Below are 27,743 nucleotides of genomic sequence, written 5' to 3'. Positions count from 1 at the left end.
CACACGTGACTCAATCTCTTCTCTTAGGCAAACACCTTCATCTCGGGAATCAACCTAGTGAACGTCCTTTGCCCCACATCCAAAGCCTTCTTCAAGTAAGGAGACCAGAACTGCTTGGCAAGTGCAGCTTCATCAGTACCCTATTCAGAATATCAGATCCAGTTAAATTTTTAATCTTTGGATGAGGGAGAGAATTTTAAATAAATTTAGAGATCCAGCATGTTAACAGCCCCTTCCAGCCCACACCTTCCAAATAGACCAATTTACATACAATCCCCAAACATTTTTGTAATGTAGAAGGAAATCGGTACATCCAAAGGAAAACAATTCAGACATGGGGAGAATGTACAAACTCCGCACAGACACCATGATTTCAAACCTGGGTCCCTGACATTGTAATAGTGTTGTACTAAATGCTATACTAATCGTGCTGCTCCATGAATATGGAGACTCGAGCAAACAGATAATGACAAGGGTTTCAAAGCAGATGAACTAGTCAAGCTTACCATTGACAGGAATTGTAAGTGGCAGAGGGTTGAAGTCGGTGAACTTGCAGCATTTTGATATACAAGGGTGTGAGCAATTACCAGATATCGACAGATGTACAGAGTTATGGTTACAGTTAAAATATTCATTACCTCAAAGGTTAAATGTCCTTTTGTGCTGCTATTTTCATGTGTTCATACTTGAATACACCTCAGGATATTTCAAAGGTGCTTGACATACGTGGGTTTTGGTGCAATACTTGATTTTTAACTTTTTTCCCCATTGGTTGTGTGACAGATTATTGTTATATTTTATATTGTATATAGATATGTTTTAAAGGAGATAAATTGTGGCAGGTTTTTTAGTGTAGGTCACATACAAATACTTCAAAACAGATCTCATTTAAAATACCAGAGCTCTGCTCAACCCAGACAGTCCAGGTTCTGCCTTTGCAAAATCTTTGAAGAATGCCTAAAAGCACTTCACAAGTAGGTGTTAATTGGAAATGCTGTGGAGTAATAGATTATTGTTTTGGAAAGCAACAAATGAACAACCTCGGAAGATTAGGTCCAGAGCAGCAGTCTGTCTGAGTGCAGTTGGCTGTTCTAAGAGGGTCATGTGGTTTTATCTAAGTGTGTGTGAGAGAGAGGAGGAGAATTCAGTTCTGTAGTTCTACAGATCAGCAACATCAGCTGGGACTGGAAAAGGACAAGCTGGCAAGCTTGTGAAAAACCCCATTTTAAAGACAGGTTGTGAGTTCTTAGTTCAGCCTGGTCAAAGCCCTTGTGGTCCATAAAAGAGGAGATGGCTGGCTGCATAATATTTCACTTGAAATAAGGGAAACAAAAAAGAACTTTGTGGTGACCTGAAAGAAAGAGGTTATCATCTGGAAAACCCTGATGGGGTATGTTTCTTCAGCAAGACACTGAAGTGATTGATCAGAAGGAATCAGTTGTGGGTGTCCAACGAGCAACAAATCTCTCTCTGAAAACTGACAAGAACTTTCCTGAGCGGTAATCATTTACCTTTCGAGCACCATTGCCTAGTGAAATTGATAAATGTTAAATCCTGTGCATAGCATAAGAATTGCCTGCAACCAGTGAATTTGGAGGAGTGAGATTGGACTGCAAATTAAATAACTTTTCTGAATTTACACACACATTACATACACATGGGTTTAGAATTAGAAGGGGATTAAGTTAGGTTAAGTTAATAGTAATAAGTTAAAGTTTGATCCTGCTTTCATGTTGAAAGATAATTAAAAGCAATTTTTGTTGAAGTAACTATTCGTCTTGGTGAATTTCTTTTGCTGCTGGGTTTTGGGGTCCTCTGGGCCCATAACAGTAGCTGGCATTCCATTCAGCTACACTCTCATTTTAATGACCAGCTACTTTATTATCACAACAGCAAAAATCCCAATCAATATACAAACACAGTCACCTGTGAATAGTCTGAGAATGCTAAATTATAGAATCAAAGTCCCACTATTAGAATTTGTCAGCATCTTCATATAACATTAAACATGGTTAATATTCCTGGGTAAATTCTTCTGATCTTCATTGGACCAATTTAATCTTGCAAGTTTTAGCTTACAGAGAGATTAAAACCCCTTTGAGGAGAACAAGTTCTGATCCTAGCCCAAATTCTGTAGCTCCTGTCATACTGTTCAGAGTACAAACACTGATAAATGCAGAGACATTTGGAACAAGATCATCTTGTCTCATTGCCAAAGTTTGTTTATGTAATGATGAAGAGCTTCCAATCTTGGGAATAAGATTACATAAGCACAGTATCACTTGGATGTAGCCTTAACAACTATAATAAATCAGAAAATACTGGAGGTACTCAGTGAGTGAGGCAGTATAGGTGGAGAAAGAAACAGTTAACTTCTGAATTCAATGATCTTTCATCAGGAGATCATTTTCAATTACAGCCTAAAACTAGAGCTGGTAATTGCATATCTTCATTTGGAAATGCTAACAGTAATCTTGTCTTGCAGGTGTACCTCGAATTGCACAGTACACATTCAGTTTGCCTCTGAAGTTAATTTGCCAGCCAGTTCCACCATCTAAGAATGCTGTTCACAAAATAACAATTGACACAAACAAGCCACCTGTAAATATCTCAGTTCTTTTTCCAGGTAAGCAATCCACACCAGTTGGTGTGTGTTAATTACAATTGAATTGCAAAAAATAATGGCATATAATTTGTGGCTGTGCATACAATAAATATTTGGATAACAACTAATTATCTGCTGAGAACATTTTTATTTACCCATCTTTCTTCTGTGAGGGATATGGCATCTTATTAGCAGCGTTTTGCATGTTCTGGTTCAATTTCTCTTGTGTGAGTCCTGATGATTGAGTGTCACAGCTGAGGCCAATTTTGTTCTCACATTGCACAGCCAGCAAAAGTTACGAGGCAACAATGCCACTCATTCCCATTACCTAGTTATTAAGCTCAGCTGTTCCAATTTATACCAGGTTTAATGAGATGGGTGCAGATCATGAGTCAAGATCTTCCAAGGTAGATGGACATTCAGATTATTTGGAACCTATTGAAAGCTCAGTCCATGTAATAGTCATTATGTGTATGTAATGCAGAGTTATGTTTTTCTCTCCTTTAACTGCACTTTTATAAATAGAAGAACAATTGTGCACGTAAAATGATCTTTGTAAAGCTCCAATGGAATATTTTTGTCTCTTAAAATTCAATTCCAATTTTAAAACATTTAAATACTTTAGTAAATTCATTTACTTGTTAATCAAGTCAAATGTGTGTATTTTATCATATTCATAAAGAAAAGATGGAGAGAATTCCTGCTGAATATTTGGCAAAAGCTCTATGTATTGGCTGTTCCTTAGCAATGCATACAATTGAGTTCATTTTCCATTTTTCTTTATAAAAACAGATTTTCTTGGCGAGTCAGATCAGGAGCAGATAAATGTCTTGGGATTTAAATTACTCACAGGGTCAACGATTACACTTCTAGCCTCAAAGACATCAAGTGAGTATGATCTTCTGTGATTATCTCCAGTAACTGCCTTCAAATTAACTAACCACAGCCACTCCTGGCATGCAACATGTAATAGGGTAGCATATCTAATTTCAGGAGTTATAGTTACTTTTTAAAATCTATTTCTAGTTTTGTTCTGTCTCTTGCCCCTTCCAATAGGAGTATGCACTATTGGATAAATAGGTTTGGAAAGTAGTTTCATCTTCAAATAAGCAAGATTGTAAGTTCTTTTTTAACATAACCATCTGAGAATCATGGTTTATGAAGAAAATAATTGTGGTTTCAATTTTTGATACTTGAAGGTTTGCCTTAACCTTTTACTCTCAGTCAAAGGGTTTTGAGATCTTCAGAGTTCACTTACTGACCTTGTGCCAGTGCCTCTGGCAATCAGAGGAGAATTGTAGGTTATGGGAGAATGGCCCAGCTCTGACAAGAAATAGCTTAAAAGAGATTGTTTACTCTTGTGGTGGTGAAGTGGTGTGAAATGTATGATCAGAGGTGTTCTGCACTGATAGTGATTCTTCCAATGAGCTACTCGTACCAGATTTCTTACTGTTATGTTGGACTTTTTGATGTTTTTGGCATTGTTGCTCCCATTGTTTGAAGCAGAAATGAAGTATGATGTTGACAAAAGAAAATGTTTCTCCTTTAGTTAAGTGTGTGGCAAGGGGAGTAGGGTTTCACACTGGATATACAGATATACAAAGGTTATACTTGTACTTCCCTGATGACTCTGTCTCTTGTATGTGATCTCATTACACTTAAAGAAGATATCATTGTGAATACAATGTCCAGTTCTTCATCGTTTTTACCATTAGAGAATTAATGTGCTTCTGCTGGTTGGCTTAGTTTATGTAGAGTTGCTGATTGAACTTTTTTTTTAAGGGAGTCCTGTTCACAAAGTGTACAGCTGCAGAATTTCAAAACTATTCCATTCTAATCCATGCCAATGCAGTTCAGTCTCGAATTGCAGTGAGCTTGTTGTCTAAAGACATAGGAATAGAAATAGCCCATCGAGTCTTCCCCGCCATTCAATCATGAGCTGATCCATTTTCCCACTTATCCTCTCTGCCTGGCCTTCTCCAGTAACCTTTGATGCTCTGGCTAATCAAGAACCTATCAATTTCTGCCTTAAATGTGATTTGGCCATTACATTTTGTGTGGATGGGACCAGTATAAGGCTAGCTACTTAAATGATTAATTTTCCAACTTCATTTAGTGACATTATCTGGATCACATTAAAAGTAAGCTAACCACAATCTGCTGGAGGAATCCAGCTGGTTGAGCAACATCAGTGGGAGAAAATGAATGGTTGACATTTCAGGCTGAAACTTTTCATTATGACTGGGAAAAATCAAGAGCTCAATTAAAGGGTGGGGTGGAGGTGGCGGGTGGGGGGGGAGAATTAAGTCACAGGCCCATTTGTGTTTAGTGAACCAGGTCTAAGCATGATGGACAGAGGATTGGCAGATACCAATCAAAGGGGGAGAGAGGTGAAAAAAATTAGGGATCAGGTGGAGGAAGATGTATCATAGAGGGTGATGAGATAAAGGCTATCTGTGCTGGAATCTGAAGATGACACAGGTTATAATAAGAGACCAGATGGAACCAAAGTAGAGGATGATGTGGGGGAAAAAAGAGTGGAAGAATCTAATGGGGAGATAAGCATAGAACCAAAGAGGGTGGATGATAAAGGGTGAAGGGAGGGTGGCAAAGGGGACAACAAAAGGAGGAGAAGGAGAGGGGAAAGGTGGGAGAGCAGAAGTGGTATGGAAGAGAAGGGACATTACTTGAAATGAGAGAATTCTGTTTTCATACTATTGGGCTGTAAACTCCCAGTATTATCCCACTAGCATCTGGCATACTTCCTATGCCCTTCATCTTGACCAGTCTCATCTTCACCATGGATGTCCAGTCTCTAAATACCTCTTTTCCTTCTCACTAAGGTTTCAAAACCCTCTGCTTCTTTCTGGAACAGCTCTGACAAGTTTCACTTCACCAGTACTCTCATCTACCTGGGAAAACCTGAATAACTTCTCTTCCAGCACCTCTCATTTCTGTCAAATCAATGTGTAGCACTTGCATGGATCCCTGCTGTGCCTGTCTTTTTAGCTACATGATGGTTGTTACAAACTTACCCTGGCATTGTGCCCTAACTCTTCTTCCATTACACTGATGACTGTATTTATGCTGCCTCCTGCACCTGTGCAAATCTTGTAAACTTTGGTACAACCCTCTCCCCTCTCTGAAATTTACTTGGACAATTTCTGACACTTCTTCTAGATCTCTTTCTACCTCTCAAGACTCACACAAAATGCTGATATATACTGCAAACCCACTAAATCCCTCAGCTACTTTATCTACAACTCCTCCTATTTATCTCCTGTATGAATGCCATTTCTTTCTCCCAGTTCCTACCTCCCCTGCATTTGTTGTCAAGATGAGGCCTTCCTTTCTAGGACTTCTTAAATGTCCTGCTTTTTCAACCAATGATGCTTCCCCTCTACTATAGTCAATTGAGACATCTCTCACATTTCATTTGTTTCTTGGAGTTCTGTTCTTCCCCACCCTCTCTCTAAACATAACAGGAATAGGACTCCTCTACATTCAGTGCATTATTCTCCATCATCTCTGCCAAATGCAACTGGATGTCACCACCATACACATTTACCTCTGCACCCCTTTCTGCCTTCTGCTGGGACCACTCCCATTGTAACTTCCTGGTCCGCTTAGGGTGGCCATTCCAAAAGGGGAAATGGTCATAGGTTACTATGACCATTTAGAGTATGTTTTTAAAAAAATATATTTATGATTTAAACAGTATTTTTATGAATACTGATTTTTCAGTCTTGAACTCAAACAGCTATCAACATTATCAGTATCAATATTAACATGGTCAGCATTGACGACAATTTACAATTGTCCATTTTATACAATTTCTGCAGAATTAAAGCTCTTTTTATCTCCCTTCCTCCCCAACCCCTAAATTCAACACTGGATGTTTAAATAATCACAACAACGTAGGACTCTAAAAGACCTTCACAACAAGGTTCGAAACATATGTCAGAATTTTGTGGGCAGCCAGAGCCTAGGCTGTTTCATTTTCTTGACTTCACCTGGTTGGGATGAGTTGGGGCCCCCCATGCTGCTCTTCTCCACCCCCCCCACCCCCAAAGGTGGAGGTAGGCAGGCAAGGTGGGGCAGCAAGGCACGATGGTCCACCTATAGTCATGCTCCCATAAAATTTAAATATGGTTGCCAATTTTTAATTTTTTTTTAAAAGTATCGCATGTTTCAACACTTAATGCTCAGGCAGGAGTCTGATTTCCAGGTAACCGTTATGCACTTCCTAGCCACTGCCAATGTGATCATCACAAATTGAATTTGGAATCTGGACAACTTCATTGTAAGTCTTTTGTCCATTGTTTCCCAACATGAATAACTTGGAGTCCTGCAAGAATTCCTTGCCTATAATTTTTCCTAGGACTTGACCAAGCTCCACCCAAAAGATCCTCACCTTGGTACATGTCCAGGTTGCGTGCACAAAGGTTCTTGTCTCAATAGCGCATCTAAAACCTTGATCTGATCATTCTGATTTAGATCTCTTCAATTTTTGTGGCATCAGATATTCAGCTGGTGCAGAAAGTTGTACTGCACCAGTCTGTACTGCGCATTGATGGTTGTAGTCATGCTGGTCTGACATAGTTCGGACCAACACCGCTCATCAATCGCTATTCCTAAGTCCGATTCCCACCTCTGTCTCAATTTATGAAGGCCTGGTTTGGAGCAGGAAATATATTGCCGAGATGACCTTCCATGTGTTTCCCCTTTCGAATCATGGTCTCTGTTGCTGGATTTTGGCAGGGCCATGGTTGGACATAATTTGTCCTGTAAGAAAGATCTTGACTGAAGGTAGCAGTGGAATGTCTTGTTTGATAAACCATACTTGTGTCTGAGTTGTTCGAATGACACAAGTTGCCCCTGCTCATAACAGTTCTCTCGGCACTTGACGCTAGGTGTCCAGGATTTTGTTACCTATTGTTAATGGCATTAATTTATTTGGAATTGGGGATGTTTTTGGGGTCACCCCCACTTTGATACCTAAATATTGGTTAATTTTATTCCAAATAGTAATGATTTGTTTTAATATAGGGCTACCTGTTTTTCCAGCTACCAATTTTGCATCCCATTTATAAGGACCTCTGTCACCTTCTCATCTACCATGTGCAGGCCAATTTGTGCCCAGGATGGTACATTTCCTTCCTCAAGCTGTATCTTGATTGGGCTGCCCAATAGTATTTCTTGAAGTCTGGCATTTGTAATCTGCCCAGAACATAATCCCAAGTAAATTTTTCCATAGAGACCCTGGCCACCTTTCCATTCCATAGGAACCTTCTTACCCGTGAGAGCAAATTTTGGAAGAATCCCCAGGGTAACGCCTCGGGAAGTGCCTGAAAAAGGTACTGAAGCCTTGGCAACACATTCATTTTTTTTTTTAATTTTTAATTTTTCACACCATAAACCACATTGATCAAGATATATACATTTTCCTTTTCAAATATATACAGTGTTGTTTTCTCCCCCCCCTTCCCATCCCACCCTCCCTACCTCCCCTCCCATTCATTTAAAGTTCAGAATCTAAGATACATTAAACCTGTCAAACAATGTTGTCACTCAATAAAAACAAACAAGAATTTCCACTGAGTCAATTCTTTTCATTCCCTTCTCCTGTCATTTTAGGTGGTAGATGTCCCCGGTAGGTTTTCTCTATTGTGTTTCATGTATGGCTCCCATATTTGTTCAAATATTGTAATATTATTTCTTAAATTATGTTATTTTTTCTAATGGAATACATTTATTCATTTCTATATACCATTGTTGTATTCTCAAGTTATCTTCTAATTTCCAGGCTGACATAATACATATTTTTGCTACAGCTAGGGCTATCCTGACAAATCTTTTTTGTGCACCATCCAAATCAAGTCCAAATTCTTTGTTTTTTATGTTACTTAGGAGGAAGATCTCTGGGTTTTTTGGTATATTACTTTTTGTGATTTTATTTAATATCTGGTTTAGATCGTCCCAAAATTTTTTCATTTTCTCACATGTCCAGATTGCATGAATTGTTGTTTCCATTTCCTTTCCACAGCGAAAACATCTGTCAGATACTGTTGGGTCCCATTTATTTAACTTTTGAGGTGTAATATATAGCCTGTGTATCCAGTTATATTGTATCATACGTAACCTCTTATTTATTGTATTTCTCATAGTTCCTGAGCATAACTTCTCCCATGTTTTTTTAAACTTTATTTAAAATTTTATGACATGAATAAAATAAAAATTACATTTAAAGAAATAATAAAAAATAAGATAATAAAAATTAGAATACTACTTCATTAAACTACACAAATTAACCCCCCAATAACTATAACACAACATTAATCGTCTAATTTAAAATTAGTCCAACCCTCCCCCAAAATAAAGAGTGAAGAATTAATTAACAATGTTGTAAATAAAATAGAAAAAACCCCACTTACAAAACAAAAAGGATAAAACTTAACAACAAAAAAAATTAGTAACAAAAAAAAAACAATACTAAAATAATACCCTTAAACATATATTTAAATCAAACATAATACATGTATTTAACAAATGAAATCCACTTTAAAACTGTTCAAATATTAAAATCATATATCAACCACATATGTTATACAAAAAATCATAATTAATAATACATAAATACAGAATTTCCATTAATACCAAGTTTCCTTTATAATTCATCGAGAGAACAAAAACATCCCTTAGAAAAACAATCAGATAAACTTTTTATTCCCTTCCCCTCCCCTTATATAAAAAAGAAAAAAAATTTAAAAAAATTCAAACTCTTATAAAATTCTCCATATTCTTCATTTATAACATCTTCAAAATTCTCTATCGAAATTGACTTAATTTTATTAAACTCTTCTCCCTCAATGTATTTGTACTTGGTTTTCTTCTTTTTCTTCTTATCACCTTTCCCCTCATCTTCCTCTTCATCTAATTCAACATCCTCAATTTTTTTACTTATTATCTTCTGTGACATCATCCTCTTAAAAAAGAGAGAAAAAAGAGAAAAAAACCCCAAAAAAAGAGAGAAAAAAAAGGAGAGGAAAAAAACCTCCTAATTCCCTCTCAATTACAATCAGAAAACAGTTTTAAAAAAATTATTTATTTTAAAAAAAATAATTAAAAAAAAAACCTTCACTTCTTAACCCGAAAATTAAAAAGAAAAATAAAACAGGTCGGAGGTCACGACTACCTCCTCCTATTTAAACTGCCCAAAGTGGTAACTCCCCCAAAATATTGGGTGTGAGATAACTCACAGGCAGCTGATGACTTCTGGAAACTAGTGCCCACCCAGTTCCCTCTCCCAACTCCCATTTCATTAAACTATCATCATGATTTAAACTATTTAAACTTTTCTCAAAAAAAAAGATTTATTTTTTTAAATCAACGTTACCACTTCGGTCACCATTGCTTCCATTTCTTTTAAAAATCTGGATCTCACCTTACATCTCTACTCTCTTTGGAGACCTTGAAGGACTACATCGTTCCTGAAACTGCATGATTGGTAGAGACTGAGCAAAGTCCATAGCCTCTTTAGGATTGTCAAATAACTTTGGCTGATTTCCATCCTGAAAAATCTTCAGTACCGCAGGATACCTGAATGTTGCCTTGTGTCTTTTTTTCCACAACCGTTCTTTCACAGAATTAAATTTGCGTCGTTGAAACATAATTTCTTGACTCAAATCTTGATAAAAGAAAACAGGATTATTCTGAACCATCAAAGGAGATCTATTTTGCTGGGCATTTCTAATAGCCGTATGTAAAATTGTCTCTCTGTCACAATTGTTTAAACAACGGATCAGAACAGGTCTTGGATTCTGTCCTGAAAAAGATTTTCTTCTTAAAACTCTATGAGCACGTTCCAGTATTAAACCTTCAGGGAATTTATCCTGTCCTAACACTCGTGGAATCCATTCAGTAAAAAATTTTCTTGGATCTGGTCCTTCTATGCCTTCTGGCAAACCAACAATTTTCATGTTGTTCCGTCTAGATTGATTCTCCAAATAATCAACCTTTTTTGCTAAATTTTTATTTTGGATCTGCAATGTTTCAATTATTCTATTTTCATCTTGCAGTTGATCCTGTACATCGACTAAACCTTGATCACACATTTCAAATCTTTCAATGGTTTCAAGCTTAAAAGCTCCAATAATGGCTTCCGCCATCACATTAATCTTGGAAATAAACGGGTTCACAAAATTAGCTAAGTGACTCAATACAGAATATATCTTATCTTCAAGATCCTTAACAGACATTTCAACAGAAGTAGATTCAGGCATAATGGGGTCTTGCTGTTCCTTAGAGACCACGGGATCTTCTGTCCCTTCCCTTAATTTAGTATCTTTTCTAGCAGTTTAACTTTGTATAAAAATCCCTCTCAAAGTCCCCCCCAGCAATGCCAGGAGACTGAAGATCAGTGTTATCTTTAAGCCAAATCTCTTTAATCATCTTCACTGAATCGATGTCTGGAAAAACCGTTGTAATTGAAGATGCATTTTGCAGCGCCACCACTGTAGCAGTCGAATGACAGCTCTTTAACTCTCCAGCTGGTGGTGCCCCAGCTGATTCAACTGTCAAAGTCTCAGTAACAGCACTCACAGTGACTGTTGTGTGAAATACTGGCACCCGGCCAGCCCTTTGTTCTGAAAGCTGCTGAATGCGACCTTCAGAGAGCCTTACCGGCTTGAAGCGAAGTTTCAATGTCGAATTCTGTACGTCTTCTTCTGGATTCATTCTACGTTGAGTCCTGGCTTCTTGTAAACAAGTAGGCTCAGATAATTTTGGAAAATGTAGTTTTTTAACAGTCTGTTGATGTTTTCTTTTACTTTTTTTTGCATATAAACCATTAGGTATTAATCCAGCACCTCTTATTATTTATAAACTTTTATAAGAACTTTAACGGGCACTTAAAGACAAAACAATAAATCAGAGTCAGGAGAGGTCTGGAAGGCACGTCTGTTCCCTACGCCATCTTGCCATGCCCCCAACTTCTCCCATGTTTCATTCTTTATCTTTGTTTAGATCTTGTTCCCATTTTTGTTTAGTTTTACTATTTGTTTCCTCGTTCTCCTTTTCTTGTAGTTTAATATACATGTTTGTTATAAATTTTTTGATTATCATTGTCTGTAATCACATATTCAAAATTACTTCCCTCTTGTAACCTCTGCTTCCTAATTTGTCCTTCAAGTAGGATTTCAGTTGGTAGTATGCCAACACTGTATCGTGAGTTATATTATATTTATCCTTCATTTGTTCAAAGGATAATAATTTATTTCCTGAAAAGCAATTTTCAATTCTTTTGATCCCTTTTTTCTCCCATTCTCTAAAGGAAAGGTTATCTATTGTAAAAGGGATTAGCTGATTTTGCGTCAGTATTAGTTTTGGTAGTTAGTAATTTGTTTTATTCCTTTCTACATGAATCTTCTTCCAAATATTGAGCAGATGATGTAATACTGGAGAATTCCTATGTGGTACCAATTTTTCATCCCATTTATATAATATATGTTCGGGTATCTTCTCCCCTATTTTATCTAGTTCTAATCCAGTCCAATCTGGCTTTTCCCTTGTTTGATAAAAATCTGATGGGTATCTTAAATGTGCGGCTCTATAATAATTTTTAAAGTTTGGCAGTTGTAAGCCTCCTTGCTTATACCATTCTGTTAATTTATCTAGTGCTATCCTCGGTTCCCCCCCTTTCCATAAAAATGTCCTTATTATTTTCTTTAACTCCTTGAAGAATTTCTCTGTCAAGTGTATTGGCAATGCCTGAAATAGGTATTGTATCCTTGGGAAAATGTTCATTTTAATACAGTTTATCCTTCCTATTAGTGTTAATGGTAAGTCTTTCCAATGCTCTAAGTCGTCCTGTAAATTTTTCATTAGTGGATAATTGAATTTATATAGATGGCCGAGGTTTTTATTTATTTGTATACCTAGGTATCGTATTGCTTGCATTTTCCATCTGAATGGTGATTCTTTCTTAAATTTTGAGAAATCCGCATTATTCATTGGCATTCCTTCACTTTTATTTGTGTTAATCTTGTATCCTGACACTTCACGTTCCTTCAATTTTTTATGTAATTCTTTTATTGATATTTCTGGTTCTGTTAAGTATACTATAATGTCATCTGCAAATAAACTGATTTTATATTCCTTGTCTTTTATTTTTATCCCTTTTAGTTTTGTTCTTATCAGTTCTGCTAGTGGTTCTATGGCTAACGTGAACGATAAGGGCAATAGTGGGCATCCCTGCCTTGAGGATCTGCCTGATGTAAATTGTTTTGATATATATCCATTTACTGTCACTTTCGCCAATGGCCCATTATATAATGCTTTAATCCAATTAATGTACAAGGACTGCCTAAAGAAATCTCTTGGTGCCTGCCACATTGACCACCGCCAGTGGGCTGTTAACGCCTCAAACCGTGCATCTTGGCGCCTCACAGTTTGGCGGGCAGCAACCTCCTTTGAAGAAGACCGCAGAGCCCACCTCACTGACAAAAGGCAAAGGAGGAAAAACCCAACACCCAACCCCAACCAACCAATTTTCCCCTGCAACCGCTGCAACCGTGTCTGCTTGTCCCGCATCGGACTTGTCAGCCACAAACGAGCCTGCAGCTGACGTGGACTTTTTACCCCCTCCATAAATCTTCGTCCGCGAAGCCAAGCCAAAGAATCCAATTAATATATTTCTCTGGTAAACTGAATTTTTGTAGTACTTTGAATAAATAATTCCATTCTACTCTGTCAAAGGCCTTCTCTGCACCTAAAGCCACCGCAACTGTTGGAGCTTTATTTCCTTCTACTGCATGAATTAAGTTAATAAATTTACAAATATTGTCTGTTGTTCATCTTTTTTTAATAAATCCAGTTTGGTCTAGATGTACTATTTTTGGTACATAGTCGGCTAATCTGTTTGCTAATAGTTTAGCTATTATCTTATAATCTGTGTTAAGTCAAGATATTGGTCTATATGACGCTGGTGCGAGTGGATCTTTCCCTGTCTTTGGTATTACTGTAATTATTGCTGTTTTGCATGAATCTGGTAAGCTTTGTGTTTTATCAATCTGGTTGATTACTTCCAGGAGGGGAGGAATTAATAAATCTTTAAATGTTCTATAGAATTCTATTGAGAATCCATCCTCTCCTGGTGTTTTATTATTCGGTAGTTTTTTTATTATCTCTTGTTTTTCTACTATTTCAAATGGTTCTGTTAATTTATTTTGTTCCTCTTTGTAATTTTGGTAGATCAATTTTAGTTTAAAAATTCATCTATTTTGTCTTCTTTCCCTTCATTTTCAGTTTGGTATAATTGTCATAGAATTCTCTGAAGTTTTCATTAATCTCCGTTGGATTATACGTGATTTGTTTTTCTTTTTTCCTTGATGCCAATACCATTCTCTTAGTTTGTTCTGTCTTAAGCTGGCATGCTAGAATTTTGTGTGTTTTTTTTCTCCTAGTTCATAATATTTCTGTTTTGTCTTCATTATGTTCTTCTCCACCTTGTATGTTTGTAGTGTTTCATATTTTATTTTTTTATCTGCCAATTCTCTTCTTTTAGTTGTGTCTTCCTTCATTGCTAATTCTTTTTCTATATTTGCTATTTCCCTTTCCAACTGCTCTGTTTCCTGATTGTAGTCCTTCTTCATCTTGTTTACATAACTTATTATTTGCCCTCCGATGAATGCTTTCATTGCGTCCCATAGTATAAACTTTCACTGATTCCGTATTTATTTCAAAGTACATTTTAATTTGTCTTTCAATTAATTCTCTAAAATCCTGCCTTTTAAGTAGCATGGAGTTTAATCTCCATCTATACATTCTTGGAGGGATGTCCTCTAACTCTATTGTCAATATCAGGGGTGAGTGGTCCGATAATATTCTAGCTTTATATTCTGTTTTTCTAACTCTGTTTTACATGCGAGCTGATAACAGGAATAGGTCTATTCTTGAGTATATTTTATGTCTACCCGAATAATATGAATATTCCTTTTCCTTTGGGTGTTGTTTCCTCCATATATCCAAAAGTTGCATTTCTTGCATCGATTTAATTATAAATTTGGTTACTTTGTTCTTTCTGTTAATTTTTTTTCCCAGTTTTATCCATATTTGAATCCAAATTAAGGTTGAAATCCCCTCCTATTAGTATGTTCCCTTGCATGTCTGCTATCTTCAAAAAAATATCTTGCATAAATTTTTGATCTTCTTCGTTGGTGAATATACATTGAGTAAATTCCAAAACTCTGAATATATCTAACATTTTATCATTACATATCTCCCTGCTGGATCTATTATTTCCTCTTCTATTTTAATTGGTACATTTTTACTGATTAATATAGCTACTCCTCTAGTTTTTGAATTATATGACGCTGCTGTTACATGTTCTATCCAATCTCTCTTCAATTTCTTGTGCTCCATTTCAGTTAAATGTTTCTTGCACGAATGCTATATCAATTTTTTCTTTTTTTCAGTAAATTTAGCAGTTTCTTCCTTTTTGGTTATGTATTCTGTTAATATTTAAAGTCATATAGTTCAACATAGCCATTTCATACTTTGTTTATCTTTCCGTTTCCTCATCATCTTTCCTTCTTATTCATTTCTGCTTTCTTGTTTTGAAAACTTTATAAGACAACATTTCTAAAACATCAAACATTTCCCTTATTCTCCTATCTAAAATTTCTTTAACCCCACTATCCCCCTCCCCTTCCTGAGTTGCCCTTTATCCCTTGTCGGGTAACCATATCTCCCCTCTCCATTTGGATTTGCGAATTGACTTGCAAGTGTCAACTGATTTCGCAGTGACCGTAACTCCTCCCCACCCAGCCCCCCCAGAAAAGATTTCAATTTTCATATATAACAAAGGTCACTCTCTTAATTCTCTCCTTACTTCCTCTCTTCCCTTTCTTTCCCTTATTAATTCTTATCTATACTCTATATATTTTCCTTTAAATACGCATACACTCATGTACACACATATATACATACACACACATACATATAGTTCGTGGTCATTTTTGCTCTCGTTACATGTCTTCATCTCTGTCTGTTTTGTAGTTGTTCTGCAGATCCTCCGGATCTGAGAATGGTCTGTTTTGTTGTCCTGGAATAACTATTTTAAGTACCGCTGGGTACTTTAGCATAAATTTATATCCTTTTTTCCATAGGATCGCTTTTGCTGTATTAAACTCCTTTCTCTTCTTTTGGAGTTCAAAACTTATGTCTGGATAGAAAAAAATTTTTTGACCTTTGTATTCCAGTGGCTTTTTGTCTTCTCTTATTTTCTTCATTGCTTTCTCCAATATATTTTCTCTTGTATATCTTAGGAATTTTACTAAAATGGATCTTGGTTTTGTTGTGGCTGTGGTTTAGGGGCTAATGTTCTATGTGCCCTTTCTATTTCTATTTCTTCCTGTAATTCTGGTCTTGCTAGGACCCTGGGGATCCAATCTTTTATAAATTCTCTCATATTCTTGCTGCCTTCATCTTCCTTAAGGCCCACTATCTTTATATTATTTCTTCTATTATAATTTTCCATTATATCTATCTTCTGAGCTAACAGTTCTTGTGTCTCTTTAACTTTTTTATTAGATTCTTCTAATTTCTCTTTTAGGTCCTCTACTTCCATTTCTACGGCTGTTTCTCGTTCTTCCACCTTGTCCACTCTTTTTCCTATATCTGACATGACCATCTCTAATCTATTCATTTTTTCTTCTGTACTTTTAATTCTTTTTATTTCACTAAATTCTTGTGATTGCCATTCTTTTACTGATTCCATATATTCTTTAAAAAAATATATATATCTATTGTCTTGCCTTTCCCTTCCATTTCTCTGTTCTTCTTCTTCTTCCTCTGGGTTGGTCATCTGCTGTTTCCTTGATTTCTTTTTACTCTTGTTCTTGTTGTTTTCTATGTTCTCTTCTTGCTGCTGTACTGTGGCTGTCATTCTCAGCTGTTGAGATTGACTCCTCAGCTGGTCCCCCCTCCCTACAGTGTTTTTTTGTCTTGCTCATCACGCATGCGTGACTCCTCGCGCATGCGCGGTTGCGCACTTTTACTTGGCTCCGCGAACCATTTTTGTAGTCCCGAGCTCGTGACTTCGACTGACCTGAGGGAGCTGGCTTCTCTCTCCACAGCGGGCCTCCTTGGACAGGTAAGGCCTTCACCTTCTTCCGATGTCTTTTCTTCTCTTCTTCCCGTTGCTTTCAACTTTTCTTTCTTCGCTGCCATTTCCTTCCCACCTTTACTTTCACTTTATTTTAATTTTTGTGTTTGTGCCTTTGTGTTTTCTGTTTTTTTTTTAAAAACTTTTCCAGAGAGGGCTGGAGTTTCCCAACTGGCCACTATTCCATCACGTGACTCCTCCGCAACACATTCATTTTAATACAATTGACCCTGCCCACCAAGATTATTGGCAGGAATATCCACCTGTTTGGATCTTCCTTGATTCTTTCAAGCAAGGGGGTATAATTCAATCTATATAAATTAAGTTATCTTTTCTAACTCCTATATATTTGATCCGGTTTCTGTGGCCACTTTAGATAGCTGTTCTGCTGACCTTGACTGTAGTCCCCCTTAGTGACAGGCATTATTTCATTCTTACTCCAATTAACCTTATAGCCAGAGATCTCTCCATAGTCCTTCAGTGTAGAGCACAGGCTGGACAATGAGCTTACTGGGTCTGTCAGATATATCAGTACATTATCTGCAAATAAATTGATTTTATGTTCTTCCTGGCCTGCTCTAAAACCTTTAACGTCTTGATCCTGTCAAATGACTTCGGTTATTGGCTCCATGGTCGGGCATCCTTGTATACTTGATCTTGTCAGTGGGAATGCTGGAAAAATTTGTCAGTTGATCACATCTTTAGCCTTGGGTGCATGATACAGCACCCTTATCCAATTTGTAAGTTGGCCCTTACCCAATTTTTCTAGCACTTTGAATAGAAAATTCCAGTCTAGCTTATTAAATGCCTTTTCTGCATCCAGGGCCACAGCCAAACCCCTCTCTACATGGGCTGAAGCCAGGAAAAAGTCAATTCTAGAATAGGAGTCACGAGTAGAAGGAATAATCCCTCTCCCCTTAATGCCTCTGCCTCCACATCTATCAAATTCAGCTCCTTCACTTCTTCATGTTTGACAAATCCCACATGGGTCTCTGTCCTACCCCACCAACTCCAACCTCTTTGTACTAGCTATACTCTTCTGCATCCCAGGCTTGATGAAACGTTTCAGCCTATAATGTCATCTTTTTTTTAAATCCTCCCACTGATACAGCTCAACCTACTGAATTCCTCCAGCAGACTGTAGACTCCATTGTGTCTCCACATTAGAAGCAAGTGACTGTTGAAAGATAGCTTAGGTGATTTTGTTGAGGAGATTAAGAAAAGTTAGTGATACACTATTTGGGGGGGAAAAAACCTTTTGAGTTGATTTTGGTTGAGATTATGTTCACAACCCCTTCCCAAAAGAGGTCCTCTTTTGAATGGAGGAAATTTGATAAGGTGATAAAGTTATGTTTAGAAAAGTTAAACAGAAAACTTTCTAGTAAATGGAACCTGGTAGTTAAGGATATGAGAGAAATAATTTTAAGTGATTGATAATATATGGGGTGTTGTAGTGGCTACTACGGTAGATGCTACTAAATAAAGGCAAACACACAAAGGTAGTCAACTCAAGTCTGGTTTATTGCAGACATATTCCCTGCCTGTTAATGAGCTCATTAGTGAACAGCTGCTGGTTCCACAGGACCAACAGGTTAAAGCTATGAGCCATTAGTGCCCCAATGTACTTTGATTCACTCGCTGTACTTTGGCGCACAGCACTGCGAGCCTGCAATGTGTCAGGTAAGTCTGAACTGACTGTGGCAGTTCGCAATACCGTGCTGTGCGCCAGCTACATCACCCCCCCCAGAATCGTCACCGAAACTTAAGATGCCAGATACGCTTGACTTAGGTGGACATCCACGTCACCTGGTTTGAGGGCACTGAACTAGTGAAGTAGGGTCTGCATGGGCAGGTTTAGGTCTGTCCACGCTGAATAGCTGCGGATGGCCTCTGATGTCTAATGTCTATATACCACTCCATCTCTCAATCACGGAAATGGTCCTTCATATGGTTTTAGTAATGGTGCCCCTGGAATCTGTCTTCGTACGAATTCATATTCTGTATTTAATAGTGATTGGGGCATTTGTTGCCTCGGTTTGCCATGCCAGTTGATAGAGGATGGTTTGTTGTTAGCCTTGTGGAGTTGTTGCAGGACATCCATGTCTGAATTGCTTGTGAAGTGAATATCTCCTGGAACCATAAGGGCCGTACCATACATCAATTCTGCAGATGATGCAGACAGATCTTTTGGAGCTGTTTGTACTAGTAGAACCCAGATAGTTCATTGACCCAGTTGGGGCCAGTGAGTCGGGCCTTCAGTGAAGATTTAAGTTGTCGATGGAAATGTTCCACCAGGCCGTTGGGCTGCGGATGGTACGTAATAGTGTGGTGCAACTGTGTACCACATAAACAAGCCAAGGAAGCCCATAATGCCGAAGTGAACTGTGGTCCACTGTCTGAAGTTGTGTGTAGGCACTCCAAATCTAGCAATCCAATTTAAGATGAACGCTCTAGCACATGCCTCAGTATCACTGACTGGTAATAGAATGGCCTCTGGCTAGCATGTGAAGCAGTCTACTACCATGAGAATATACCTCATGTCCTGTGATACTGGTAATGGTCCAACCAGATCCATGTGCACATGCTCAAATCTTCTGCGTATTGTCGGGAAAGGCTGCAGGGGTGCCTTGGTGTGGTGTTGAATTTTTGCAGATTGTCAGGATATACACATTTGTGTGTGCGGCATCTTTTTTCAGCCCATGCCACGTGTACTTTTTGACATTATTTTGTCTGAAATCCTGATGGATGGGTGTGATTGTGAATGTCATCAAAAAGATGCCGTCTCCAAGATAATGGGATCAATGGTCGATACAAAGGAGTTCTGGACTATCTTGTTGTGGTCCCACCTGTCGAATGTAGAGTCCAGTAATAGCTGTACTGTATGCCTGTATATCCGGATCAGCAGATTGAGCCACAGCCAGTTCAGCAATGTTGACTTCACCTCGAATATGGCACACACTTGATCGAGAGAGCGCATCTGCGACCAGATTGTCCTTTCCTGAAATATGACGTATTTCCTTTGTAAACTCTGAAATGTATGACAAATGTCATTGTTGTCTTGCCGACCAAGGATCTGTGACTTGCAAAAGACAAAAATGAACAGTTTACGGTCTATGAATATGGTGAAATGTCGACCTTCCAAGATGTAATAAAAGTGCCTTGTAGCCAGATTAAGTGCTAATAGTTCTCGATCAAAGGCGCTGTACTTCATTTCAGCTGGTCTTAGATGACGACAAAAGGCGGCGAGGTGCTGATAATGGCCATTGACGTATTGTTCCAGAACTGCACCCACAGCTGTTCCCGATGCATCTGTGCTAAGCGTCAAAGCAGCTTCAGGATTTGGATGTGCAAGCATTGCTGCTTTGGCTAATGCCTCTTTGGCGGACATAAATCTAGCCTCTTCCTCTGCGGTCCAGGTAATGTTTTTGTTTGGAGCAGACAGGGGTTGCAGGATCTCAGCAATCCTGGGAATAAATCTGATTTTATTATATATAAAAAAAAACATTCCCGAAAACTTCTGTAGCCCTTTGACGGTGACAGGTCTGGAGAATGTATGGATATCGTCTACCTTGCCTGATAACGGAGATATGCTGTCTGCTGTAATTTTATGCCCTAAGAATTCTATGGTTGACTTGCCAAATTGACACTTGTCAAGATTAATTGTCAGGCCAAAGTCTTGGAGCCGTTGGAAAAGGTAGTGCAAATTCAGGTGGTGATCTTGGTCATTTTGACTTGCTACAAGAATATCATCTAAGTATATATACGCAAAGTCTAAATCTGCCTAGAGCATCCATAAGCTGCTGAAAAGTTTGCGCGACATTATTTAAGCCAAATGGCATTCTGGAGAATTCAAAAAGACCAAACGTCATAATAATTGCTGTCTTGGGAATATCATTCTCATGAATCGGTATCTGATGATATCCCTTAACCAAATCAATCTTTGAAAATATGCAGCAATGATGCAGATGGGGGGTGAAATCCTTTGTGTGGAATTGGGTATCTTTAAGGTGTAGTTACAGCATTAAGCCTACAGTAGTCGCTGACGGGATCTCTATCCACCTGTCGTCTTGGGTACCATATGCATAGGTGAGGCCCAAGGGCTGTTTGAGCATTGGATGATACCCAATTCTTCCATTGCTTTAAATTCTGCCTTTGCTTGCCGCAATTTATCAGGTGCCAGACGACGATCCCTGGCATGGACCGGTGGGCCTTGTGTGTCTATGTAATAAGACATACCATGGGCTGTTCTTGAGGCATTGAAGTTGGTGATAAGAATATGGGGAAATTCGTTGAGTAGAACAGTATATGTGTCCTTGTGTAACATATGTACTCTGAGCTGTGAAACTCTCCCCTTGATGCATGCCAGTGGATATGTCTGAAAGGTGGTGGCGTGAACTAATTTTCTCAGTTTTACGTCTATCAATAAGTTGTGGGAACGTAAAAAATTCACATCCAAAATGAGTTGAGTGACAAAAGTGAGGACACAATTCCAATGGATCGTGGTTCCACCTATTCTGATTGTGACTCGTCTAGTGCCGAAACTTGGAATGGCAGTTCCATTCGCCGCTTGCAGGGTCAAGTGGCGTTTTTTAATGCATCCTTTCAAAATAGGTCAGCGGGAGCAAACTAAGTTCAGCACCTGTACCTACAAGGAATTTGCGCTTACCCGCATCGTCCTGAAGATGCAGTAGGCTTTCATATACGCTAGCTGCCAAGGCCACTACTGGCTCTCTAGTTTCCCAACTTCTTTTTGTAGTAGGTACATGGCTGGATGCACTTATGGGCATTTTTTCCCCAGCAGTGATGGAAAAAACACCACTCTCGATGTACATCAGCGCGTTCCTCTTTCTTCGATTGGACTGAAGATACAGGAGGCTGGTAGGATGCAGGAGATGCTTCTGCTGCAAAATCTGGATATATTTGGGCAGACTCTTGTGTAGGAGTACGATAGAGCCTGTCAGCTTCTCGAGCCACATCATGGGGATGGCGGAAATCCATGTTACCAATAGGTATGGCAACGCGAGCTGGAAGTTTTGTTGGATTCTGAATAAAATGAGGTTAAACAATGCAAGAATATCCTAGAGTTGTGTTTTGATGGCAAATAAATAAACTGCTAGTGGAGTACAAACTGAATGGGGAAATGGATCATAAATGATAGAATTACAAAAGTTCTCTGGAGACTGGATAGGTCTTGGCAGATTGGAAGACAGCAAATGTCGAGCCACAGAATAAAATATTATGTAGGCAAAAGGCAGGTAACTATGTCAGTTAGCTTAACGTCTGTCATCAGGAAAATGGTTGAAGCTATCATTAAAGAAGAAATAAACATCTGGATGGAAATTGTTCCATCAGGCAGACACAACATGGACTTAATAGGGGTTTGACAAATTTTGCAGATTGTTTTTTAGGAAATTATGCTAGCAGAGGACAAGGAGAAATGGGTGAATGTGTATACTTGTATTTCCAAGTGTTTGGGAAAAAAGTGCCGCTAAATGATGTATGGAAATGGGGGTAAACTGCTAGTTTGGATAGGAGATTAGTTTGCCAATTTAGATTTGAAATTTAGACATACAGCATGGTAACAGGATCTTACAACTCACAAGCTTGTGCTCCCCCTCCAATACACCAATTGACCTTAAATGCCTGTATGTTTTTGAAGGGTGAGGTAACTGGAGCACAGGGAGAAAATTCAAATGCCTTTTCTGAGGAAGGATGTGGTCTCATTGGAGATGTTCCAGAAGATGTTCATTAGAATGATCCCTGGAAGGAAAGCATTATCCAATGAGGAGTGTTTGTTGTCTCTGGGACTGTACTTGCTGGAATTTAGAAGAATGAGGCTGGGTTGGGAGGAGGTGGGGGGGGGGGGGGAGAGAAGGGAATCTCAATGAAAATGATTGAATACAGAAAGGCCTGGATAGAGTTGATATGAGACGATCTTTCCTCTGGTGGGATCGTCTGGGACTCTAATATTTTCCCCACAACTGTCATGAGAGGAACTAAAGAGATAAAGGAACCAAAGATACTAATCAATCACTAAGAACAGAAGAGTCCCATTATCTTGCACTACAGTGATCATGGATGATGGATATGAGAATTTTCCAGTTAACTGAGTCTCATTCTTTCAATGCCTAATTTTTACAATTGCATTAAGTATCTTCTTTGGCTTGGCTTCGCGGACGAAGATTTATGGAGGGGTAATGTGCACGTCAGCTGCAGGCTCGTTTGTGGCTGACAAGTCCGATGCGGAACAGGCAGACACGGTTGCAAGGGAAAATTGGTTGGTTAGGGTTGGGTGTTGGGTTTTTCCTCCTTTGTCTTGTCAGTGAGGTGGGCTCTGCGGTCTTCTTCAAAGGAGGTTGCTGCCCGCCGAACTGTGAGGCGCCAAGATGCACGGTTTGAGGCGAGATCAGCCACTGGCGGTGGTCAATGTGGCAGGCACCAAGAGATTTCTTTAGGCAGTCCTTGAACCTCTTCTTTGGTGCACCTCTGTCTCGGTGGCCAGTGGAGAGCTCGCCATATAACACGATCTTGGGAAGGCGATGGTCCTCCATTTTGGAGACGTGACCTACCCAGTGCAGTTGGATCTTCAGCAGCATGGATTTGATGCTGTCGGCTTCTGCTATCTCGAGTACTTCGATGTTGGTGATGATGAAGTCGCTCCAATGAATGTTGAGGATGGAGCGGAGACAACGCTGGAGGAAGCGTTCTTGGAGCCGTAGGTGATGCCGGTAGAGGACCCATGATTCGGAGTCGAACAGGAGTGTTGGTATGACAACGGCTCTGTATACGCTAATCTTTGTGAGGTTTTTCAGTTGGTCGTTTTTCCAGACTCTTTTGTGTACTTTTCCAAAGCCGCTATTTGCCTTGGCGAGTCTTGTTGTCTATCTCGTTGTCGATTCTTGCATCCGATGAAATGGTGCAGCCGAGATAGGTAAACTGGTTGACCGTTTTGAGTTTTGTGTGCCCGATGAAGATGTGGGGGTGCTGGTAGTCATGGTGGGGAGCTGGCTGATGGAGGACCTCAGTTTTGCATTAAGTATAGACTGTTTACATTTTTTACTGTCTTTTGACTTTTAAAGTGATTTGCAAAGAAAATCTGAATTATTGTCTTTAATTATGTAAAGTTCACTTTATCTTTACAAAATTTAAATTCGAACCCCAGTCACTGGCACCATAAAAGCGTTGCTCTAGCCATTACACTAACCATGCCATTGTCATAATTAATTCCTGCCAATTTTAAACTTGCTTATTTTTTAACCTATCATATGCCAGCATATAGGACAATCCTTGAAACTTAAAAATGTTTCCTCAAAATCACGGTTGTCATATGCTGGGTCTAAAATCTGAACCTGGACAAGTGAAGTCTTAAGACCACTGCCATCTACCCCTCCCCCACCTATTCCTATTTCCATCCTGTTGCCTCCAGCTCAAGTCAGGCCCTAGGTGCACTCTACCACTTGCATTGACAATCTGACTCCCTTCCATGCAAGTATCCTGGTCAGGCCCTCAATGCACCTTCCTCATAACAATCCAGCTCACCTATACGCAAGTGACCTGGTTAGGCCCTCAGCGCAGCTTCCTCACAGTGACAACCTGGCTCACCTCCATGCAAGTGACAAAAGCTAAAAGAATGTGCTGCATTGAAGGGCATAGCTAGTCAAGCAGGGCAATCTGTGCATGTCCAATGAAGTTTAAGGGCTCTCCCGTGGGTCCATCTGCCCAGTCTTATTTATTTCCTTGGAAATTGTTTTTTTGCCAGTTTGAGTTTCCAGTTGATTGAATTCTGGGTAATGGGGATTCTTCTTTATTTGAATGATAGGAGAGGCTTGAAGGGTTGAATTCCACTCCAGCATCAACATTCCCCCACTTCCCCGCCTCCACCAATTGTCATGTTCCAGAACATGGGAATGCCAGACATCAGCCACTACAGACAGCACAGCCTCTACCAGTCATTCATCTGATCTGCTGCACAGCCATCAAGAGATGCCTTCCTGAGGACCTTTCTGGGAGCCAGCACATGAAATCAACTGTGAAGAAGGCTCACTAACACCTCTACTTTCTGAGGAGATTGTTATTGAATGCTCCATCAGATCGTGGCCTGGTTTGGTCATTTGAGTGCCAATGAACACAGAGGAATGCAGAACATGGCAAATATACCCAAGTCCATTACAGGTGCTAATTTCCCATCCATTTTAGATGTCTCCCTAAAACAGTCAGCAAATGTCATAAAGGATCCCATCACCCTGCTCACAACCTCTTCTCATTACTACCTTCAGACAGAAGATGCAATGGCCTGAGGACCAATTTTGAGAACGTTTTTTAATTGACAGCTATCAGGCTCTTGAATCTCCCTGTACTACCTTAACTTTAAACTACTCGAGGACCAACAAAGATCTGTTTGTATTATTGAAATGTCACATTTTTTCTTGCACTAATTGCAACACTTAATATTTATCCTTTTATACTTTTTCTGTCTTGGCATATTAATGTCAGTGTTGTTGCTAGTGTACTTTGTGCACCTCTTAACCTCCAGCAAGTAAGAATTTCAGTGCATTTGCACTTTTTTTTAACTTGCGACCACAACACCACCCCTTTAGTAAGGAAGGCTCAGCAGTGCCTACAATTCTTAAGGAAGTTGGAGGGCAAGACTATCAGTCCCCTTCTTGACAATGTTTTACAGGAGCACAATTGAGGATGTCACGTCTAGCTACATCATTGTGTGGTTGCTGCAGGGCATTGGACCAGAAGTCAGTATGAAGTATCATCAAAACGGCTGAGAAGATCACCGTTGTCTCCCTTTCCTCGATTGATGATATTCACAGGACCTTTGCCCTGGATAGAAAAGGTCCTTTATAATTCTTTGAGTTATATTTAAGCAAAGTATATTTGACCCCTTACCATCAGTAAGGAGGTACAGGAGCATCAAAACAGTGCTGCCAGGGTGGGGAAATAGCCTCTTACAGGCTGTGAGATTGAATGATATTCTGTAAGAGTAAATTATCCCAAAATATTTATACATATTTTAATGTATATCTGATTATTATGTGCTGTATACTGTGTGTGCACCAAAATCTGTTTTGTCTGGTTGTATATATACAGGTTGATAATTAAGCATGTATATGACCAAAAACTCTTGTTACTCATTACTAATGTCCCACTCTCGGTTACTGAAATCATCACTTCCAATACATCTTCTCACAGGCACATCCTTTCCTCTTGTAGCAATTGTGTCACAGTGCGAAATGAAGAACTAAAAAATGATCAGACATAGTTGAGTCGAAATTCAGTAAAAGTCGTTACTCAGTCACGCGCAGCTTTTAAAAACCCCGCGCATTCCAAATGACGTCATCGCATTGTGATGTCGTGATGCCACTCGGAACCTCCTCAACCAGTTTGATTTAACATCCATTGAGCCACTACATCCCCCACCCCCCCCCCCCCCCCAAAGAATCAGCAATAGGAGGCTAAACTTCTGGTGCCATTACTGTCCACCACTCTTGGATGGTCGTCTGCACCTTCGCTTCGGAGGATGTGGCAAGGGCCAATTAAGGTTGAAATGAGCGGGCTTTAGTTGGTCAATCGTAAATGTCTCTAGGTGCCCCCTAATGTCCAGTAGACAAATTGTACGATTGTTTCATAGCACTCTGAAGGGCCCTCATGCAGCCTCTAAGGGTGGCCTATGTGCACCTCTATGCACAAACACAAACTCTCAGACCTGGAGTTCCTTTGGGATGAAGGGTGTGTTGTTCCATGCTTTGACGTGGGAACTGAGGCCAATTGCTCCCACAGTCTGCCTAAGACTTCAATCAGTGGCACTTCTCGTCTATGTGCTGCGGGCACAAACTGCCCAGGTACAATGAGCGAGGCTCCATAAACCAACTCCTCCAATGAGGAGTTGAAATCCTCCTTGGGTGCCATTCTTATTCCCAGGAGGTTCCAGGTCAGCTTATCTGGTCCCTGGAGGCAGGCCATCAGAGCAGTCATGTGCCCATGGAACCACTCCACCAGGCCATTTTACTGTGGGTGGCAGGCTGTCATGTGGTGGAACTTCATTCCCAGCAGTCGCGACAAAACTTTCAAGATTATGGAGGTAAACTGTGGGCCTTTGTCAGAAGTGATGTGTATGGGTAAGCCAAACTGAGATGCCCTGACAGAAATAAAAGCTCTGGCGCATGAATCGGTTGATGAGTCTTTCATAGGAACGTCCTTGAGTTCTCTAGTTGCAAACTCATGATAGCAGTTCTATAAGCCAGGAATTTGTCAACCTGACGCTGAGCTTTGCTGAGTGCCATATAGTCGACACCTGGAGAGAGGGCATGTACTGCTTGAATGAAGGACTGGGACAGGGCATCAGCCACCACATTACTCTTACCGGAGATGTGTTTAATCCTAGTTAAGATGGCTGGCATTGCTGGCGGGCTGATTAGAGATCTGATGCCTTTGCGAAGATGAACATCAGCAGTTTGTGGTCAGTAAAAACCATGAAATCCCTGCTTTCCAATAAAAAATAGCAGAAGTGTCTCATTGCTAGGTACAGTGCCAGCAGTTTCCTATCAAATGTGCTGTATTTTGTTTCTGGAGGGCGGAGGTGCCTACTAAAAAGTGTTGGAGGCTTCCATTGTCCTGCCTACTGCTGCGTCAGACGCATCTATCATCAAGGCGATTGGCGCATCTATTTGTGGATAGACCAGCAATGTTGCCTTCACTAGGTCGTCTTTGTCTACTGGAATGCTACTTTTGTCTCCTTTGTCACTCGAGTTCTTTGGCATCATTGGACGTGAGGTCAAAGAGGAGTTTCATAATATGAGCTGCAGAGGGTAGAAAGCGATGATAGAAATGGACCATTCCCACAAATTCGTGGAGTCCTTTGATGGTATTAGGCCTCGTGAATTTGAGAGTGGCTTTAACCTTGCTAGGCAATGGAAAAACACCTCAGTTACTGATCTGATGTCTTAAGAACTCTATAGAGGACTG

At 39.5% G+C, this 27,743-nt stretch overlaps 1 protein-coding gene across 20 annotated transcripts in view; it reads left to right on the top strand.

Annotated features, from left to right (window-relative positions):
* Positions 1–27,743, top strand: part of bbs9 (Bardet-Biedl syndrome 9) — a 516,876-nt gene that overhangs the window by 170,777 nt on the left and 318,356 nt on the right. For all 20 annotated transcript variants that reach the window (XR_011352170.1, XR_011352169.1, XM_069921046.1 and 17 more), the window contains 2 exons: positions 2,486–2,626; positions 3,398–3,493. Coding sequence is in view for 18 of the 20 variants with exons in the window: in XM_069921046.1 (XP_069777147.1) it covers positions 2,486–2,626; positions 3,398–3,493 (237 nt within the window). In the remaining 2 variants the exon portion in view is untranslated. The remainder of the gene's footprint in view (positions 1–2,485; positions 2,627–3,397; positions 3,494–27,743) is intronic.

This window comes from Narcine bancroftii, chromosome 2, assembly GCF_036971445.1.
Source record: "Narcine bancroftii isolate sNarBan1 chromosome 2, sNarBan1.hap1, whole genome shotgun sequence".
Taxonomy (NCBI): Eukaryota; Metazoa; Chordata; class Chondrichthyes; order Torpediniformes; family Narcinidae; genus Narcine; species Narcine bancroftii.
The sequence above is the reverse complement of the archived record's forward strand: the minus strand, read 5'-3'. Positions and strand labels throughout refer to the sequence as shown.